This window comes from Pipistrellus hanaki (assembly GCF_964339955.1).
Source record: "Pipistrellus hanaki genome assembly, chromosome: 14".
NCBI lineage: Eukaryota > Metazoa > Chordata > Mammalia > Chiroptera > Vespertilionidae > Pipistrellus > Pipistrellus hanaki.
In genome coordinates, this window is record NC_140516.1 from 36,542,385 (window position 1) to 36,563,602 (window position 21,218).

The following is a 21,218-nucleotide window of genomic DNA, read 5'->3' on the forward strand; positions in this document are numbered from 1 at the left end:
GGTTGAAAAGAGAAGGTAGAGGAGAAGGAAGAAAGCATGTCTTTGTATTCATAGAGTGTACCCAGAGCATGTTCCTTTTCACTCTCTAAGGAGGGGGTGGCACTCATGATAACGGGGAGGGGTGGGAGGCGCGAGAGTGGGACACACTATTGTAAATCTGCCCCATCTGTTATCATTCATGTAGACTTTGCAGCCTCATTTATAAAAGTTTACAATCCTTGACCTTCTTGCCACCTACCTTTCATCCCTTAACCTTCCTAACCCCTGTTTCAGCACAGCCTGGGGAGGGGATTGGGAAGCAGACAGTAGGCTGATAGCTGATCAGAGAAATGCAGTGGGACTGTTGTGTGTCCTGTGCAGCCTGGTCACCAGCTTAGTGGGAGTGAAAGGGGTAAAGTTGGTGCACTGGGAACTGCAAAGAATCACAGCCAGTCTTGTCTTTGTAACAGTCAATAGTGAAAAACCTTTATTGGCACTGGGGTGTCAGACCGGTAAGGATCATCTTTTAAGTGTGTCTAAGTGGAGAAAAGATTAAGAATCGTGTCCAAGAAGACCCTGGGATTGTGTACTACCTGAGCAAGAGCATATTATAGCTACATCAAGAAGGGATGGTGGCCTTTCCTAGATTTAGTCTTTAATGAAATTAAATGTCCCCTCATAGTCTCCTCTCCTCCACTCTACCAGACCTATCTTCTTACTCCGACAGAGATGAGTGGCTTATTTGACTGATGCTCTTTCCATTGCAAAAATGTATTCAATGCAAAGCTCACTTCAGAAACTTGGCTGAGACCTGAAATTTAGGCCAGTCCTGAGATGCACCGTGATCTTGAGGGGGACATTTTGTTGCCTGCCAGGTATATGGCACGTAGTTTTTCCTTGGCAGGGGCTGGGGTCCACATTACCCAGCAGACTTTCTGCTTTTTTTTCTCTCATTGCTCTGCAGGAAGACCCTATCTGGTCACTTCTGCAAATCGTGCCCCTTCTCAAGCACTCAGCAACTGGTGGTGGTGGCCCACCAGGAGATAAGGGGATGCCTGAGGCCCGTGCTTTCAGGGATATTTGAAACACCCATATGTACAGTAGGATAAAGGTAAGGGCCCTAAAGAACAGACAGTATGACAGGTGAGTTCTAAATGAGGACAGATCAAGCAAGGCAATGAATTCACAAACTTCGCTGCCAGTTGTGACATTGACACACATTGTGTTGCTTTGATCTGCATGCAGAGAGCTAACCCCACCTCCCGTGTATCGCCCCTGTCTTCTCCAAGACGTGTGCAAAGCACTATTTTAGGTGGGGGCCTGGACCATAGTCCATCCCCAAGGAACTGATTGCTCCTGACCCAGGAACTCGGGGGCAAAATCCAAGAAATTTGTGTCTCCTTATGCAAGAGGAGTTTAGCTGCACAAAGCCTGGAAAATCATAGTCCATAGACCAAAGGCCCTTAAGGGACAGGCCTAGAGCCACCCCAAGGGAGCAGTACCATCCTGGTTTGGTGATCTTGCCATCAAAAGGCTTCCTGAGCAATTCTTGGTGCCCCTTGGCACTGGCCCATTTCCCTCTGAGTCAGGGTTCTGTGAAGGGCATGGCTCCAATAAGCTGAGGTATCTGATGTGTGGGCAGCAGCTGGGAATGTGCAGTGACAGCTTCAGATGAGGTTGTTCCTCAGACGCTGCTCCTGCTCCAGGGAGAGCTCTGCATTGGCTCGGTATGAATCCCCTGTGGGCCAAAGGAAAACAGGTAAGTGACCAACCCACCACAGTCATCCTTTCCCTGACAACTTTACACAGACATTCTGTTGACGTCATGCTCTACATCTGGTTGGTCCTGGGCACAGACCCCAACTCATTCTACAGAAACAGATCCGATAGGTGTGTGGTTTCAGGGACGTTGGGAAGAATAGGCTATTGGATGGAAAACAGTTGTGTTGGTTCCTCTCCTTTGCCCTCTCCAGATTCAATCTCTACCCTGATTTGTCCTCTCCGTGCCCTGGAGAACTGATCCCTAGATTTGTCCTCTCTGTGCCCTGGAGAACTGACCCCTAGATTGCCTCACCCTGGATCTCATCCTCTGGTTTCTGGTTGATTTAGGTCAGTGGAAAGCAACAGCAAGAGATTGAGAGGGTGGAAGGAGAGAAGGTGGGGTATTTCTTCCCTTGTTCTGGCAGTCATGTCTATTATAACTCCCGGCCAGGTTCTTCCTCATCCACAGCTGTAGCTTTCATCTTGTTCCAGGATACCTCGCCCCTTCAAGCCTAAAGGTGGATGGTTTTCCACTCTTGCTTATCCCTGGATGTCTCAACGCCCCTTGTTTCCTTAGTCTTACTCGCACCTCTATAAATAGTCTGTTTATTAAATAACTTCGACTCTCATTCAAGCATGCTGCCTGTTTTCTTCAAGGACACTGACTGACCAGAACGGCATTGTTTTTCTTTCCCTCGCTGTCCTGTGCCTTGCAGCCTGCTGCCAGCATTGTGGAGGATCTACTGTCTCCATATGCACAGCGTCAGATTCCAATTCCTGATTTCCTCTAACACTCCTGTCTGATTGAATGGCTGCGAAGTTTACTTAGTCACACATATTCAACCCTTAGTTATTTCTTCTTCCTCTTCTCGTGGTCTTCCATCTGTTGCCAGAGTTATCTTTGAAACATAAATCTGATGTTTTTGCCCCCTTGACTATAACTTATTAATGGTTCCCAGAAGTCCACTGGATAAAGTCTATTGTATTAGCAGGAACCATCACAACCCTCTGCAGACAACCTTAGTGGGTTTGAAGTACAATAGAGAAACATTCTGAGGTGGTGAGTTCCTCACTGTCTTACAGATAAAAAGTGGTTGGAGTTGAATTTGGAACTCGGAGAAGCCTTTTATAAACCAAATCCTATGCTTTCTCCTACTCCTCCCTCTGACTTCTGTCCCGCCTTTGAAACCCAGCTCAAACATCACTTCCTTTGGGTTGTTGCTTTCTGTCTCTGCTTGTTTAGTTCATACCAGTTTGGAGTTACCATTTGCATGTCTGCTTGCCCTACTTGACAATGAACTGTGCACCTCCTATATATGTTCCTAGTGCCTGGCTGAGTGTTCAGCGTAGAATGAGGTCTTAGTAAATGTTTGTTAATTGAATGGCCAGATCTGCCCCATCCCATCTATTACAAGTATGGATGTGAACCCACACAGCCCATTGCAAATACTGAAAATACAAGCATTTAAAAACTTTAAGATGGAGGAATTGCTACCTTTCTTTATCAACACATAGAACAACCACCTCCTTACTCTGCCCCCACTGGATCATTGCTTCCTCTTTTGTCTGATACTTCCAATCCCACACCTGTCCTGCGCCCTGTTGCAATGGTCCCCTTCTGTCAAGCAATGAGCACAGTTGGAGGCAGATCTGGGGGACTTCTGTCTGTGAGAAGCTTAAGATAGAGGCAACTAATAAAGACCATATGAAAGGGAGAGAAAAAGAATGAACTGGAATAGTGAAATCCTGACATGGCTTGAGTAATAGGAAAGACTCCAGGACAGTTGGAAAAGTTTACAATCCAAACGGCCTTAGGACAAAGGGATGTAGAAAGAAGTAGCTATTGGGTGAAGCTGATAATTCTGATCAGTTTGTTTTGCAAATCTTCCTGTGAAGATGTCAAACTCAACTCTGTACCACGCCTAGCCTTTTACACACACCTTCAAGTCACACATGGTACATTTGGAGTCTTCCAGCTCCCCACGCCCACATGGGGCTGATTCCCTAGTGGCTCACAGTTACCTGTGTGGCAGTTGTGCAGCCAGACCTGGTGCCCGTTATATTTGCAACGGCATTGCATCATGTTGTTGGAGAAATCAGACTCTGCCACCTCGTATTTGGGGTTCACAACCACCTGGAGCGAAAGGAGGGGACAACTGAAAACAGGTGATTTGACTTCTGAGTGAGTTGATAGTGACTGGAATAATCCTTTACATTGTGTGTAGTTCCACAAAGCATGTTTATATTCTTTAATTAATTCTCAGTCACCCCAGGAGATAGACATTAATATCCCTGTTTTATAGATGGGGACTGCAAAGTCAGGACCGAGAAGCTATGACTGTTGAATCAGGACTCAAACCCAGGCCCTCCAGATCCTGAGTCAATGTTCTTTCCCCTGTAGCACAGAGTCCCTTCGAGGGCCAGACCTGTGGGAGACCTGACCTTATGATACTCTTCTCTACCTCAGGGAAGCTTTTGGAACATGTGGAGGAAATGAACTTCCTCTTACCTGAAAAATATAGTCCCCGGGCCCCACGTCTGTGATATCCACCCACTGGCAATCAATGTCATGCCGGTAGGTGTCCCAGCAGCCAACGGTCACTCCCTGTTCTCCAAAGTTGGCACATGCATAGCGCCGCTGCAGTCCTGTGAGGAAGGGTACTGAGTTATTGAGGTACTGGTTTAGGCATTTGGGACCAAGCTCTCTGCTAGGTCTTTCACATACTTTATCATATAGTCCTCACACTGGTCTTCCCAAGCAGCTTTTACATGCAGCCAGATTAAATAACCTGCCTCAGTATCAGCCAGAGATCCAGCACTGCAACAAACCCCATCTGTGACAGAGGTTCTCTCTTTGGATGCTCTAGCGAAAGCCTTGTTGACCCAGGAAATGTGGTTGGAAGATTCCAGCTCTGCTGAGCTACACTTGTCCTTCCATCCATCCAGCCCTCAGGAGCCAGTGTTTACCATGCCTATTCCTAAGGGCTAGGAATTGTGGGTATATAAGTAGGAATCAGACAATCCATGCCCTCAAACTATTTAGCAGAGATGAGACAGGTCTGCAACTATTATCCAAAATAGGAAAGTGTTAAGTATTTTAAAGCTGGTACAAGTGTGTTGGGTAGGAATGCAGAGGAAGTAGAGACCTTCCACCTAAGGTTTCAAAAGGTAAGGAATTGATCATTTTGAATTGCCTTGAGTGCTGACAGTTGCCAAGCCAGAGTCTCCAGGTGCCAGGGGCTGTTGAGCAGGGCAGAGGGGAACCTGACCCCAGTAGAGGTGATGAATGTAAAGGGGTGGATGTGCTGACAGGAAGCCACATACCTGCAGGGCAATTTGTGTCCTCTAGACAGAAGCTGGCCTTGTGCCCCTCAGCCACCTTGGAGCCATTGAGAGTGAGTAGGTCATAGTGGGTGAAGACCTCAATGCTGTGGTAATGCCTGCAGAAGGGGCAGAGCTGTCAGTCTAGCAGGAACAGAAGAGAGTCCTCTTTGGAGAAGTTGGCAGGGAAGATTGAGGACTAGGCCCCATCATTACCCAGAGGAGAATGTTATAATAGCAGGGCAGTGCCCTTCTCCTAAACCCAAGATTAGTGACATATGGCCTACTTTCTCGGCTCCCCTGCCCAGCAGCAGGACACAGCTGCCCCATTTCCTAGCGTCTTACCCAGGTGAGAAGTGAAGGCTCTGCCCTGGTAGCCTCCAGCAGGCTGGGCCTGGCTTCAAGGCCTGATCAGGAGGTGGAAGGAAGGGGCACTTCTAGGGGACCAGCCTAGGAGCTGAGCTGCTGAGAGGGTGCTTACTTTGCTCCCTGTCAGCCTGCGAAATTGCTACCATTGTTTCCAATCCAGTTCTAATGACAACTCTTCACGCTACGAGGAAGGGTGCTTATTATCTCAGCAAGGCCAAGTCCCAGTGGTGCCCATTCCTCTCAGCTTTCCCCACCCAGGCCGAGTCCTAAAGAAAAAGCCACTTTCCATTCTGCTTTGTCACAGCATTGTCTCTCCTCCTGTCTGGGCTGGGGACTCCTGATAGGAAAGAATGCTCATTGTCTCCTTTCAGTACCAGTGTTCCAGCTCTTCTTTGGGGACCTTGCTGTGCTGCTGCAGAGACCAGCAAGCGTTTCCTGCAGAGCCAGCATCCTGAATGGGATGTCTATTTTGGGTCTGCAGGTTTCTAGGAGTCCCCACTTGACATGGCTTTTAAAGACAAGGCCTAAGGTCCAACATAGAAAAATTGTCCAATATCATCCTAGCAGAGACCAGCCCCGGTGGCAGTAATGGCTCTGTTGGATGTTACTGTGGGAAATGGACCCCATGAGCACCATCAACATGGGCACATCCAGGGCCGACGTTGCTGGGATTCCCCATCGCCTCCTGGAGGCAAGGTCAGTAAGGCCTCTAGGAAGGAGGCTCTTACCCCAGAGTGCGCACCCCTCCCGGGAAAGTGTGCCTGAGGCCAGGCGGGTTTGGCCCCGGGCCCCTGCTCTTTGTCCCTGGAGAGCCATGGCACGGGCGGTCACTAACATGTGGCACTGGTGCCAAATCCAGCTGTGGCGCCCTGTCCTGGGACGGAAGTCAGCCCGGCCCAGGTTGAAGATCTGTGAGGAGAAGCGCAGCAGGCGCCGGTGTCCGTAGGGCCAGTCCATGTGGTCAGCGGACTTGGAAAGGCAGTTCTCTTCGTGGGCGCAGTAGAGCTGGCTGAGGGGGCGGTCCTCCAAGTAGGCCGTCTCCTGCACTAGCTGGGCGTTCATCACCAGGTCCGGAGCACCTGGGCCGCAGAGGGCATGAGGGGATGCAAAGGTTGGAAGGCAGCTGTTGGGGCTCCCTTGATAGGCTTGCCCTCAGACTAAGCTCTTTTGGGGACCCCAGAAGGGTAGGGTGGTTTAGGAGTCAGGAGATGTGAGTTCTAGTCACAAAGGAACGATCTATTGCAGTGTTTCCCAAACTAGAATTTTTGGGAACATTTAGGTAAAATTGTACACCATTAACAATATAGTATACAATTTTACCTACATGTTCCCAAAAATTCTAGTTTAGCACTTCTTAGTTGGGATTCAGGAATCTGTATTTTAACAACTCCACCAGGTGATTCTCATCATGAGAGAAGTTTGGGAAACACTGATCTATTGCCCTAACCCTGTAGGCATGTTACAGTGTCAAGGTTAAGCTTGTGGCTTTGGGACCAGGCTGCCTAGGTTCATATCTTGGCTTAATTTCTGGCTACACCATTAACAATCTCTGTGAATTCCTTAACCTTTTTGTCTCTCATTTTCCTCATCTGGAAGATGAGAACAATAATAGTGATATTCATGCAATAATCCCTGTAAGGCGCTTAGGTCACTGGGCCGCGATAGGCATGTAATTGATGTCAGCTAGTATTTCTTTTGTGAAATGCTTCTCAGCCTGTCTGCCTTCGTGCCGCTGAGCTCCGCTAACCCCTCAGTAAGCGCTGCTTGGTTACCTCCGCTTAGTCACTCTCCAGGCCTCAGTTCCTTCAGTGTAAGGGCTGGGAGACGGGGAAGGGGGGCAGTTGGGAGGGTAAACTCCAAGCCTGCTCCTGATCTACCATTCTGATTCATGCTGCTGCAGTTCCTAGGCCGGTGCCTTCTCCACAATCTCTGTTCTAACCTGATCGCTCTCATGGGTGTTCATACCAGGGCATCCTATGCGCTCCCCTCTGAGGCACCATGGCCATTTCTGGTGCTTCTCTGCATAGCAGTTCAACGTGCTGGAGCCTACGTCTTGATAAACTGCTCAGGGCCTCTCCCGCTCCCTTCCTGCCACCGTGGCTCTTACCCTCCTGAGAAGCCACATGTCTCCTCTCATTGCTGCCCCTCGCGTGTGACAACACAGATGTGGAGACCCACAGCTGTTGCCATGGAGCATCAAGAGAGGAATGTTCTCAATGTGTGTCGTGCAAAAACAGGGTTCCGGTTCAGATTTTTGGCAGAGGCATCATGGGGGTGGGCCTGTGAGCTGACTGGCCTGCGCTGGAAACACGCCCTGAGGGTGGGCGTGGGGACCAGCTGGGTGGCCATATGACGCCTGTGCTGTCACTAAAAATGCACTGGAAGTTCCTGGGGTATGCTTTGGAGAGACCCGGGGTGTATCCACTGACAAACCCTAGAGTTCCCAAAGGAAAGAGAGAACTTTCAGAGAGAAAGAGAAGAGAGAGTAAAGGAAAGGATGAAACAAGGAAAATCACAGAGGACTAATAAGGTGTCCACCGAGGCAGCAGGAGGCTGTGCTAAGCTGTTGTGATGCTTCAAGTGTGTTCAGGAGCAGAGCTGCCATTCCCAGGAAGGCGAGCGAGTGGGGAGCAGGCCCCTACTGTGCCGTGAGCCTTGGTGTGGGCTCACCCGTGTCCCATCACCCTGCAGGGCAGGGCGTGCTCCTAGGCCCAGTGTTCCTCCAGGTTCACTGGGCAGAGAAAGCCCTAAAGCTCACTGACAAAGGTGAAGGCTGTCTTGGCATTGAAGCCTCGTTGGGAAGAAGGTCAAGAGGCCATTCGGGCTGGTGCCAGCCTCTAGCCTTTGGGTGAGATATACATAATTATCTTGGCACAGACCTGGTTGGCAGATGTCAAGCAGATGCTGCTGCCCCCGGATTCAGTGCGTGGGACAGGCGGATGCCTGAGAACGGGCTTGGCCTGTAGCCTTTTGGATGAATCCCAGAGCTCAGGAGAATACACTGGGAGCCTGAGGCCCACATACCCTCACATTTACTATGTGCCCTGCACAACAGCTTTCAAACTTTTCCCTTACTGCAAACCGCAGTGAGAAATATATTTCATGCCATGACCTAGTACACATATACATAATTCCAGGAAAAAATACTGCCCTTACTAAATGTAACTCAATCTGTTGTTTTCTATTCTGTTTCTTTCTTTTTTTTTTTTTTTAACTGTTGGTCATGATATGAACATTGGAAAATACTGTTGTATATCCTTATGTTTTCACACATTCTCTGTTTTGATTCTCACAATGACTCCATGGAACGGACAGGGCAGAGGTGGCCTCCCTGTGTGAACTGACTTGGCCACACACAGCTGCTAACTGGCAGAGCTGGTACTCCAAGGCCAGCCCTCCTTCTGCTCCCACCCTGCTGACCTGGAGCTGGGACTAGCCTCAGAGCCCTCCCTAAGCGAGGGAGGTGTAGGCTTGCTTTGAGGGGAGCCAGCCAGCCTGCCTGCCCCACGACCCCACGGGCCCTCTCCTTACTTACTGTCTGTGCAGGAGACTCCCGCTGAGCCACGCCCCGTGCTGTGGGGGCAGTGCACTGGCCCATGCCTTTGACACTGCTGCAGGGCCAGCTCTGTGCCTGAGCAGCGCACCCCGCTCATCACCACTTCTTCAGCCCCCGCTGTCGCCTGCCAGTACCAGGTGTCCTAAGAAAACAGCCAGCATCACCCAGTCAGGGTCGAGAGGTACCTTTGGACTCCCATCTATGCTTGGACCCGTCAAAATACCCCCACCGTGCTGTGCCCAGCCTCAGCCCGAAACCTTTAGTGATGGCGCAGTCCATGCCACTTTGGACCCCGCTGATAGCAGCCATTTCTTCCATGTCGTGAGGCAGAAATACATTGCGTGCAGCTTCCACATCCCATGGCCCTGCTCCCATCCCTCTCCCACCTGGCAGCCCTCAGCTGTTTGAAGAGGAGGATCCTGTTTCCTTCCTGCCCACCCAGGTGGCCTGTCCCAGTTCCCAGCCCCAGATGGTCGGCTGTACTCGGGGTGGCTCTGGTTTGCCAGGCAGATGTGCCCAGCATGCCCCGGAGCCAGCACATCGCAGTTAAAACCTCTTGACTTGGTTGCCTTAATATCTATCCACTTGTTTCTACCAGGACTGCCGCTCGCCTGGTCCCAGCCAGCATCATTTCCACCTGGCCTGCTGCCACACTGTTCCCTGAGCATGTTTCCTGTAGTCACATTAGTCCCCACCCCCAACTGTTTGCCCAAGAGCAAGGAAGAAATCTTTTAGAATCTGCACTGCCGGCTTTGAGTGGTCTTTCCCCTGCCTCCTCCACCCTCACACTTCACATCACTCGCCCTTACTAGCCACACCCTGGTCCCTGATTTCCTCTGCCGAGTGGAGCTTCCTCTGGCCGCGGGACTTTGCATGGGCTCTTTATTCCTCTCCAGCTCGTAGGCCTAACTTCCCATAGTATCTCTGCAGACCCAACCATGTGCCTGTTGTGTGAACGTTGTATTAGTGGCTGTGTCCCTTTCTGGGCGGACTGCTCTGTGAGGCAGCATCTGTCTTCACCACAGCACCCCCAGCACGCAACATTACATCGGCCTAGTTTCACTCAGTAATGAATTGTTGAATGAATGGGTGGATGGTTAGTAGCTTTAGCACAGAGAGTTTGGGAGCAAGACAGAGACTTACCTTGATAGCATGGCTGGCAAAGCCCAGGCCGAGCTGTCGGCAGGTCACCATGGCTTCGTTGAGCCCCCAGTGGTCACTGCACACGGTCCCCCAGCGTCGGACCCCATTCACCTCCACCTGCACCTCCACCACGCCCTCCTCGGGGCTGCGCCCGCCAGCCAAGCGCACCTGCAATGGTCAGAGGGGTGTAAGGAGCAGGGTGGCCTCAGCAGGGGGTGCTCGGGATTTGCAGGCCAGCTCACTGTGCTGCCCTGACGTGACACTTCCCTCTGGGCTCTCCCTAAGGTCCCTGCCTGCTCGAGAAATATGACTCAAGCGCCTGTTCCCCGGGCTCCTTTTCCAGGACTTGCCCTCCTCCTATCTGAACTCCTACCATTAAAGGCGACTCGCTAATTGCAGAGGATCTCATACCGACCGTCCCCTTCTCAGTGACCCTGCGAGATAGTTACTCACTTTACAGGAGAGAGAACTGAGGTCTCCAGGTCAGAGACCCAGAGACTTCCCACCGGCCACATCGGCATGGCAGTGAACGCTGATCATCCTGGGAGTCTCCTGGTGCCACTCCCCAGCTGACAGCCCACAGCCCTCCACCCTCTGCACCTTTTTCTCAACTTCACAGGGATCCAGAGAGAGTGTGATGGGAGGGGCAGCCACCTAGAGTTCCCGCTGTCCTGAGGGGCTGTGGGCCAGGCCAGGGCAGACAGACTCAGGCAGCGAGGGTCTCTAGGCAAGGCCAGCTGGGCCCAAAGCAGAAGCGCTGGCTGTCTCTCGCTCACCTCTCCCCCTGGCTCCATGCGGTGTCCTGGCGCTATCTCAGGGATTCCCCAGTCCCCAGCCTGAGGCCATGCCCAGGCCTGGGCTCACCTGATTCTGGAAGCCCATGTTTGGGACGTTGCACCTGACAGCAGCATCGTTCTCATGCTGACAACCATTATGGGCCCCGTCCAGGGAGGGGCATTCACCGAGGGTCCGCTCGGATCCCTTGCAGCGCACCTCACTCAGGTGGATGGGCCCCAGCCCTACAGAGGGAGGGAGAGCAATGCCACTGAGGCTCCAGCTCTGTCGCCCCGCAGCTGTGGCTTCCCCACCACAGAGGGGGAGAGTTTCTGTCCTGGGCCTGGGCACCCAGAACCACCAAGGGATGGGCCAGTAGCACTTCCAGGCCCCCACCCTCCACCCCAGGCCACCTCGCTCACCTTGGCCCAGCTGGGCCCCAAAGAGGGCCTCCTTAGCAGAGCCGAAGCCCAGCTGGCGGCACACGACGCTGGCGGAGATGAGGTTCCACCCGTGGTCACAGACGGTACCCCACTGGCGGTTCTTGAGCACTTCCACCCGGCCCTCGCCCACCTGGGCCCCGGAGCGGAGGCGCACCCTCGGCTCCTGCTGGGCAAACACCAGCATCAGGGAGGGCGCGGGAGGAGGGACGGGCTGAGCCACTGTGGGAGCCCGGGCTGGACCCTATAAACTGGGCAGAGACACTGACTCTGCCCATAGCTATTCCCTCAAATAAGCTGTTTTTCTCAACCTCCCTAAGAGCCACCACAATATGACAGTGAGAACAAAGTCAACCCTGCCACCCGGTCACCAGGCCAGTCCCTGCCTTGCGCCAGCCTCTGCGCCTATGTCCTTCGGGGCTGAACTAGATCAGCGCTTCCCGAAGGGATCCGTGGCGTGATTTTAGGGACGTGCGGGGACATGGCATTAATTAGACTGACTCACAGAGCGGGAAGCTATTTCCGTTGCAAGCCTCCTCCCCTCCTTCCCTTCACCAGGAAGACCACCCCCTGCGCGCTGCCCTGCCCTGTCTGTACCACCTCACCAGCACTGGCTGGTTGCTTTTTATAACAAAGGGCCAGGCTCAGGTTCCATACGGGATATAGCTGCAATGTAATTACTGTTTTGATGGCTACCTTCTATTCATAGCAGGTGATGTCAACCTTCCGTTTATGGTAGGGCTATAAACGGTTCCTTTTAAATACGTCCAGGGTGCCACCACTCTGTGCACCGATACCTCCTTGATAGGGGACAGGGCCGCTGTCCCTCCCTCCTGCCCGTCCTGGACTCCGCCCACCCGTCCTTGCCGAAGGCAGGGTGCTGCTGAGAGAGGGGCCTGTGGCTCCCAGGCCGGGGTGCAGGCACCACGGGACCCACCTCTGCCCGGGGCTCCTTGCGTCCAGACTTGGCCTTCAGAGGCCGGAAGCGGGGCCCTGCCACACAGCTGACCACGGCGTGCATGCCACCCGGGCAGGCCGGCCGCAGCTTGCCCCGAGCTGGCGCCACCTGCACCTGGCAGCTGGCTACGTGGGGCTCCGTCCCCAGGCAGCTGACCCGGTGGATCCAGAAGGAATTCTTCTGGGCCAAGCTCTTCAGCCTGGAAGACAGGGAGACTGAGGGTAGGGGAGGGGTTGAGGGAAGCTCAGGACTCAGGAAGGCAAGGCCTTGGGGGGTGGAGGGGTGGAGGGGTGGGAGGGAGGCCCTTCACGCCACACCCCTCTGCATCCTTCCCCAAGGGCACACTCCTCACCTGAACCTGGAGTCCCTCATCTTCGAATTCCAGACTTTCCTGGAGGAGAGGAAACAGTGGGGAGGGGAGTGGGTGCCGAAGTCTTACCCGTCACCCTGGCTCCTCCCAGTGGTCCTTGAGTCTGCACTGGACTATGCAGTTTGAAAACTCGCCCACAGATCCTATGTCTGCCCTGAGCTTCGCAGCAGCCCTGAGAGGCGACCACCTCACAGGCATCAATGACCTCCATTTTACAGGGAAGAAAAGCAGAGCCCAGCACCCCCTCTTCTCTAATGATATATCAACCCTAACGCGGGGTCTCTGTTGCACTTGGCGCCCCTGAGGCAGGCAGCTCCCAGCTCGCCCTCTCCCCATGCCAGATGGAGGGGTTCCTTTAGGGGGCACCCTGCAAAAAGGGGGCCAGGGGAAGAGGTCCTCTGGGGACAGGTGGAGGGTGAAGGCCTTGCTGGTGGCGGCTGCCCACCCAGAGGCTATAATCAGGGCTGCCCTCCCCATGGGTGGTAAGCGAGTCAGCCAGGCCCAGATGTGCAATTACTGGGTGGTGGGGAGTCGGGGGCCCCCATGTCAGTCACCCCCAAGGCTGGAACCGAGTGGGTCTTCAGGACCAGGGTCCTCTAAGTCGGAGACACGGGACAGAGTGACTAAGCGTGGTTGGGGTCGGCAGGGGTGGGTGACTCAGCGGGACTGTGGGAGATCCCTCCCTGGAGGAGAGCAGTCTTCACTCCGCAGAGCTGGGGAGCGTGCCTGGCCCGCAGACAGGCTGATGCAATCCTGAGACAGCCCCGTCACGTTTCCGACAGAGGATTCTATGTCTGCCCTCCCAGATGCTGCCCCACCCCACGCCTTGAGAGCTGAGGAAATTCCCTGGGGCAACGTGGAGACGGTGCCTTGCAGAGGGGAGAGCTGAGGCTCAGGTGCCAGCTCGTTAGGCAGAGCTGAGGCCAGAACCCAGGTGTCTGTCCTTGGGCAGCATTGTCAGGCTCCTCAGCAAAGTCTACTTTTTAAGTCAGGGACACAATTTCACATTCGGCTGTTTTTAGTGGGCGAGTGCTCTGTACTAGTCTTTGTATCGATTGGTTTCTGACCATTTCTAGGCGCCTCCCAACGTTCACCCTCACCTTCCTCTTCATTATTCTGTGGATCCATCCCCCAGGAGACCCAGGGACATTCCTCTTTGGGGCCTGCTTCCCTCCCAGCTCCCTCACCCACTGAATGACCTGCCACAGACACACCCAACCCTGCCAACCTCCCTGACCTCTGCCAGGTCCCACATGTGTCACACGCATGCACTCACACATGCCACTGCCTCCCCCGCACCCCCCGCCAGTGACCTCCTACCTGTAGTAGTGACCGTTGACAGGTGCCTCGCCGGGGAAGCCCAGCATCCCACACACCACCTTGCTGTTGTTCCTGGTCCAGCCCTGGTCGCACACCTGCCGCCAGTGGCCCTCGTACTTCACCTCCACGGCTCCCTCGGTCACCGGGTTCCGCCGCTTGGCGCTGGCCAGGATGGGCTTGAGCCGCACCTCCTCCAGCCGCCGGCCCTGCAGGGGCCATGGGCACCGTGGGCCGAGATGCCTGCCCCGCTGAGCCCACTGCAGGTCTTCGCTGGGGAAGCTGGGGCTCAGAGCGCTTACAGATCACCCCACACAGCCCCCTCCCAGGACAGGCCGGGAAACTGAGGCCCAGGCAGGGGGAGGCATTCGTCCACGGCCATGGCGTGAGCATGAGGCAGAACCTTGGTGTGTTTGGGGTCCTTCTCTCACGCTAGTGGGAAGCAGGCAGGTCTGCACCCTCCCTGGGGTCAGGATGGGAGCTCTTGGGATTGGGGGGCTTCCCTAAGGCACAGAGGAGCCGTCCTGCGGCCCCAGGGTGATGTGAGGACGGGCAGACCTTGAGACCGCCCACAGGGTCCTTTGGCCCAGGAGACCCCCACCTTAGCCCCAGGCTGACTTAGACCACGGCGAGCCCCCCGTCCTGGCCGACGGCATGTAGTGGGCCACCGCCTGCTGTCCTCAGGCTGAGGCTCTCTGGCAGGGGATGGCAGGAGCCTGGACCTGCCCTGCCTGCTCCTGTTGTTTGGCTTGGGCTGTTTTTAGCTCGGGGTTGTTTGTGCCGGGAAGAGGCAGCAATTGTGGCCGGGCCTTGTGGGTGAGGCAGCCCCTGGCCCCCCTGCTGCCTCCCTTATGGGGAGCAGCCTCAGTGATTCCCAGCAGGCCCAGCCTCTGGTTCCCGGGCCTGCCCGCCCCCAAGCTGGGACCCTCTGTCCATGCACCAACAGGAGTCGGGGCCAGGATGCTTCTCAGCCCAGGCTCTGCTCTCCTTCCCCTCCCTCCTCCAGGTTCATTACCAGGAGGCTCCCTGTCCCCCGACCCAATACTTGGCTCAGGCCAGGGACCGAAAAGCCTCCTCACCTGGGGCCCGAGGGCATTGGAGACTCTCTCAGAAAGGTAGCTGCGCTGGCGCTGGGGCTGGCACACCACCCCAACGTCCTCCGAGTGGCTGCAGTCGCTGACACCCCAGCCATTAGACCCGCACTGGCCCAGGGAGCTTTCTGTGCCCGCACAGCGCACGTTGTCCAGCCAGATGGGTCCTGAGGGGGAGGGGACAGGCAGGTGATGCTCGGGGACAAGCTCAGAGAGACGGGGCATGGGTTGTGCCTCCCGGACAGCTATAAACTTTCCTCTTAAACTCTGAGCAGAAAGTGGGATGGAGGAAGGAGAGGATTTGGTTCTCCTGGAATTTATTTATAACCCCGCTTCCTGCCTCCTCTTGGCATCAGGTTCTGTAGAATCTTTTTGGAAAATGCCAGATTGGTCTAGTAATTAGATTAACCTATTCACCCATTCATCCATGAATCCAGCCATTCAACATTTGTTAGGCACCCACGGTGTGCCAATCACTCCGTTCAAGGAAGTTAGTTGAGGGGCTGTGATCATGGCAATCGTGGTGGGCTCACTGCGAGCAGGCATGGGAGGTTCGGCTGGGGCTCTGCAGCTGAGGCGCTCAGCACAGGCCTCGTGGGAGGTCACGGAGCTGGGAATTAAAGGACGGGTGGGATGTTTTCTGTAGGAGCCTCAGGGAGCCCAGCCCCTGAGAGAAGCCCGCTGCCATTTCCTCGTCCTGCTGCTTGGCAGCTTGTCACTCACCCTCCCCCGGGCCATACTTGGCACTGTGGGCCCAGGTCAGGGCCCCTTCAAAGCCCAGCTGGCGGCAGGCTACGTTGGCCTCCTGGAGGGCAAAGTCGTCATCGCACACGGTGCCCCACTGGCCCTGGTACAGCACCTCCAGGCGGCCCTCCTCTGGCCTGTTTCCTGGGCCCACCAGCCGCAGCTTCGCGGTGCCTGGCGACTGAGGCCTGCCCAGAGGGGCCTGGCCCAGCAGCAGGCACAGCAGGAGCAGGGAGAGGGTAGCGGGTGGGGACCGCATCATGGTGACTCCAAGGACAGCTGAGGCAAGGCACCTGGGAATGAGTAAACAGGACAACAATCACCACCTACCCCTGGCCTCAGGCAGAGCCAAACATGGCAGGGCCCCTCCAAGTGTGTGTGTGTGTGTGTGTGTGTGTGTGTGTGTGTGTGCGAGCGTGCTGGCACTGATTGAGTTTGGACTCAGAGGTTAGTCAATTTGGTTCAAACTCACCATTCATTAGCCATGTAACCTTGAGGAAGTTTAAGTTGAGTCTCAACCTCCTCACCTGCAAAGTGGGGATAATAATTCCTATCTTGCACTGTTGTCATGAGTGTTAAATATAAAACTGTATGTAAAGTGCATAGCACAAGCCTACCACAGTTATTCTTGAGAGTTTTATATGTAAACTAGAGGCCCAGTGCATGAATTCGTGCACAGGTGGGGTCCCTCGGCCTGGTTGGTGATTGGGTCCGATTGGGCCAGCTGGCTGTGGGGGAGGGACCATGGAAGTTGACTGTGGGAGCACACTGACCACCAGGGGTCAGTTCCTGGGTTGAGTGTCTGCTCCCTGGTGGTCAGTGCAAGTTTTAGCGACTGGTCAACTGGTCATTTGGTTGCTTAGGTATATATATATATATATATATATATATATATATATATAGTGACCTACCCTTGGAGTAATGGGGGAGACCTTAAGGTGCCCTCAGGACCAGAAATATTTACCCCAGGGGAACTGCCCTCACCTGCCTTTTGAGGTTCCCAGCACCCTGGCCATCCTCCCCACAAAAGGCGCACGGGGGGGGGGGGGGGAGATGCTGGAGCAGAAAGGGTCATTTGAGGGGAGTCAAGGCCTCCACCACTCATTTACTGTGTGGCTTAGGGGCGTCTTTAACACTCTCTAGGCCCTGAGTCTTTATTTTGAAAGTGAGGCGGTTGAACCAATACAGCAGGGCAAAAATAGACTTACAGTTGTTTGTATGGAAAATACACAATAATTAAGAAATAATAATAATACAAGAATAAACTGTGTTTCCCTCATTCACAATTCTGAATCTACTTTTGCCCCACTCTGTTCTGTGTAGTATCTCCTAGAGCTGGAAGTCTGTGGTGTCCTTCCGCCCTTGCTCTAGGTCCAGCGAGGTGTGTGATTTGTACACGGATCCAACCAACATCGGTGGGATACTGGCTTCAGGCCAACGATCGGGTCAGGTGCTGGGACAGGGACGTGAGGATGTCAACGCTACTCCCCGCTCTCATGAAGCCCGGAGAAGAGGGATTAGGGAAGGCTTTCGGAGAAGGGGAGCTCACCGGGGCCTTGTTAGAGGAAGGAGAGTTCTCGCAGATGGGAAAACTCTGCATTCCAGGTAGAGGGGACAGAATGGGTAAAGAAGGGGAGAGGAGAAGAGGTGCGAGAGCAGGGGGGGAGGGGAGCAGGGTCCCTTGATCCCGTAGGAAGTGAGGGGCCCTGGGAGGGTTAGGCAGTGGCCATACACCAGAGAGAGGGCTCCTGCCTTGAGGAGGCTGAAAGCAGATGGTCTTTGGGTCCTTAAAGGGGATGGGGTTGGGGACTGAGCCTCTCTCCCTCATGTGTTAGCAGCCTTGGGCCTGGGACCAGGCTAGGGGAGGAGCATCGAGAGAAGGTGTCAGTGTCTGCAGCCATCAGTGCCGAATTCCTCTGTGCGGATGGGGCTCTGCTGTGGATGGCCCTGAGGCTGCCTGGAGCAGTGGATGGAGAGTGCTGGGTTCCTGGCTCCCTGTTCAGAGTTGCACCATAGAGAGCACGTTCTCGGGGGTCCCTGCCACTCCATTCCCCACAGGCTGGTATTTGCGGAGAATATCTCGTTCCTTGCTGTACCCAGCCCCTCCCCCTTCAGCTGCCCAGCCTGCATTGGCCAGCCCAGGTCTGGGCAGAGTGGGCTCTAGAATGAAGCTCCACCAAAAGGGAAAGGGACTGTGGTTGTGCCCCTTGTGCCCAGAGTAGAGCAGGTGTGGAGGTGGCACCCGGGAAATACCCGTGGTTGCATGGATTGAGGTGGCACAGCACGGAAGTGTACAGATGGAGCCAGACTCCTGGCCTCACCACCCACCTCTGTCACTTGGCTTCTGGGTGGTCTTGGGCGAGTGGTTTAATTCCTCAGTGCCACAGTTTCCTGTCTGTAAAATGGGGGTAATAATAGCATTTCAGGATTCTTGCCAAGGTTAAATGAATGAATACATCTTGACCCTTAGGTGAGCAAGCTCTCAATTGACAAGCTCTCAGTTAGTAACAGCTGCTATAGCACCACAGTTTGCTCCCAGCTCCTCTTTGGATCAAGAAGGAATGGAGGCCACACCCTAACTCCTCAGCAAGACCCTGGGACCCTGCTTTGCGACATCCTCCAGCTTTGCCTCTTTCCCCTCTGAGCCCAGGTTCTCTTCTCTCCACTTCCCAAAACCTTCCCTTTCTCACTGCTTAAGTCTCCTCCTGCCCCCCTCCCCCCCCCCCACGTAATTCCTTTCCAGACCTAAACACTGTTTTCTTCACGTCACTCCCCACTCAGGAGCCTGTGGGGTCTCCCAGCTGGCTGTCACTACCTGGGATGTCCCCTTTCCCTCCTCCATCACCCCTAAGGGGGAGGTAGGCAGCCAGGGACTGAGCCAAACTGAAGTCACTGTGGGCAGGGTCCTGCCACAGATGGTCAGAGAGGATGGGAAGGACCGGTTCCTCCAGCTGTGAGGACCCAGTGGTCACATTGGGTCTGGCCTGGGAAAGCAGCCTGCTCACTGACCCAGGAGTCAGGATGCTCCTCACTTCGCCACCAAAGTGTTATGTGACTTGAGTCCGGCGCCTTCCTCTCTGAGAGGTGGTGGCACTTGAGGGACCCTCCTGGTAAGACATGCTCTGATGGGCCATGGAGTGTGGGCAGGTCTGCCTGTGGCTGATGTCCCACAGCGTCATGGAGGTCTTATTAGAAGCTGTGGACAGTCCTGGACCAACAGGCTCCCTCCCTCCAAGGGGACTGACTCCCTGGAGGCAGGGGTGGGCTTCTGCTGCAGACCCCGGGTGCTAGGCCAGGGCAGCTCACTCCCTTCCATGAAAGCTGCCCAGGAGAATCAGGGGCAGGGGGCACCCCTCTTCCCAGTCCTCCTGCCACTGAAGGTCCCTCTGTCTCCTCACATTCCCCAATGTACCCTTCCGTTCCCAGCCGCTCAGCCTTTGCTCTCACTGTCCCTTCTACTTGGAATGGCCTTTCCCTCTCCTTCAGATTGTTAGACTCCTACAGCACCCAGCTCGAAAGCTGCCCCCTCCGTCCAGCCCTCCCAGGTCCCACCTTCCTAGCACTTGGTGTGTTTGCTTCCTGCCTCCACAACCAGTATCCACAGTATCTCCTCAAGGCTGGTCCTGAGGGGCTGAGCACAGAGAAGAGGACCAGGCTGAGGAGCCCCCCTCAGAGAAGGAAAGCCTCACTGGCACTCTTTTCCCAGGGAAGGAGAAGGAGACAGGGTGAGAGGAAGGATGGAGGGGGGTTAATAATAATAATTGTTATTATTATATAATACAGAAATATTGATTGAAGACTTATCTCCACTCTACAGCGGAGAAGATGAGGCCCAGAGAAGCCAGGTAGCGTGCCCGGCCAGGTCTCAAACCCAGGCAGCCTGTCTCCAGAAGCCAGGCTCTCAGCGTGAGGGAGGGAGGTTGGAGGAGGAGGGGGGAGAAGGAAGGGTGGCAGGGAAATGAATGAAATTCCACCCTGCTGCTGGTTGATTTACGACCTGCTGAGGTGTGAGGGCACTGGGGTGGGTGCCAGCACTGAGTGCAAATAAATGCCAGACCAGGACCCTGCCAGCCTGAAGCAGAGAGGCACCTGGCCCAGGTGCTGCTCCGGGACTCGGCACCTGCCCCCCCAGGGAGGGCTGGGAATGCCCGAGGGTGCTGAGGAGGTAGCACTGGGGATGCTGTTCTGGTGGGCACCAGCCTTGGGATCATGTGACCTCTTTGCAGATGGGATGGGGCTTCCCCTCTCAGACCTGACCCCTTCCCCGGGATCATGGGTTATGGTGACCCGAAGCAGAGCCAGCAATGGTCTCGGAGCCCTACCTGTCCCGCCATAGCACCTGGGAGTTGAAGCCTTCAGCGCAGGCTTCATCCCCTGCCTGCCGGTCCCCTTTCCCTCTCCCCCTCTCATCAGTCCTCACTTGGTTAGTTGGAGAGCCTGGCTCTGCCCTGCCTCTTAGTCCCCCAAGTCACAGGAGTGACGGCTGAACCGGCCTCCTCGCCCCTTCCCCTGCCTCCTCCCAGGTGAGAAGACAGAAGGTTACATTCAGCGCACTCCCAGACAAGACACGCAGGCACCCCGAGGCCAGGACGGGCCCGGGGCCAAGCTTCGGAACTTGGAAGCAACTTTTGGGAGCGCCTGGGAGCCAGGCTGCCCCATCCATGGGACCGCCAACCCTCCCCGCTCAGCCTTCGGGAACCCTCAGAGGCTTGCAGACCCACAGAGAGAAGGAAGCGGACAGACAAACAGGACGGCAAGGCAGACCCAGGGCCAGGGCCGGGCAGGGGCTCACCTGCTGGAGCGCAGACGGTCCGGGACGGGGCGGGCGGGCGCCGCGGCGAAGCAGCGCTAACGGGCCTCCCGGGGCTCCGGGGCCCTTTTATCCCGCTGGGCCGCGGGCCCCCCACCCCGCGGGCTCCAAGGAGGCCCCGCCCAGCGGCCCCGGAGGAGGCGGCGCCCCGCCCAGGTCTCCCTCCCGCCCTCCGTCCTCCCCCCCCACCCCCAGCCGGGAGACCGGCCAGGGTGGCCAGGTGCCAGCCCGCATCGGTTGTGTCCTGGCCCCACCGGCCGGGGAAATCCCTGGGTCGGGAAGCTGCGGGGGGTCGGGTGGAGGGACCTGTTTTCCGTGGAGGAAACTGGCGCTGCCCGCAGGACGATCCGAGTCCCCGAGGCCTGCGCTCATCTGCCAGGAGCGCTAGTGCTAAGTCCCTGTCTGGGGAGCAGGGTTCCCTGCCAAAGCGGGTGACGGACAGACCCCCAGAGGTGACCTGGGGATCACATTCAGTGCGTCAGGGTCAGTGCGTTTCTTCACATGGCAGTGCCTCCTAGTCGGTCCTGGGGTGCTTGGCTATTTGGGGGTGTGGGCAGGGCGCTCGCTCAAAGGGTCCAGATGGTG

At 55.4% G+C, this 21,218-nt stretch overlaps 1 protein-coding gene across 1 annotated transcript; it reads right to left on the reverse strand.

Moving 5' to 3' along the window:
* Window positions 1–412: 412 nt before the first annotated feature.
* On the reverse strand, window positions 413–20,742 carry LOXL4 (lysyl oxidase like 4). Its single transcript, XM_084904077.1, has 16 exons — window positions 20,616–20,742; window positions 18,152–18,218; window positions 15,803–16,116; window positions 15,068–15,246; window positions 13,992–14,197; window positions 12,654–12,692; window positions 12,281–12,500; window positions 11,326–11,509; window positions 10,994–11,148; window positions 10,130–10,297; window positions 8,966–9,128; window positions 6,266–6,509; window positions 5,065–5,180; window positions 4,250–4,386; window positions 3,763–3,874; window positions 413–1,717 (listed from the first exon to the last, which is right to left on the reverse strand). The coding sequence occupies exons 3-16, from the start codon at window positions 16,083–16,085 to the stop codon at window positions 1,647–1,649; spliced, it is 2,277 nt and encodes a 758-aa protein (XP_084760203.1). The 5' UTR covers window positions 16,086–16,116; window positions 18,152–18,218; window positions 20,616–20,742; the 3' UTR covers window positions 413–1,646.
* Between the last annotated feature and the right edge of the window lie 476 nt (window positions 20,743–21,218).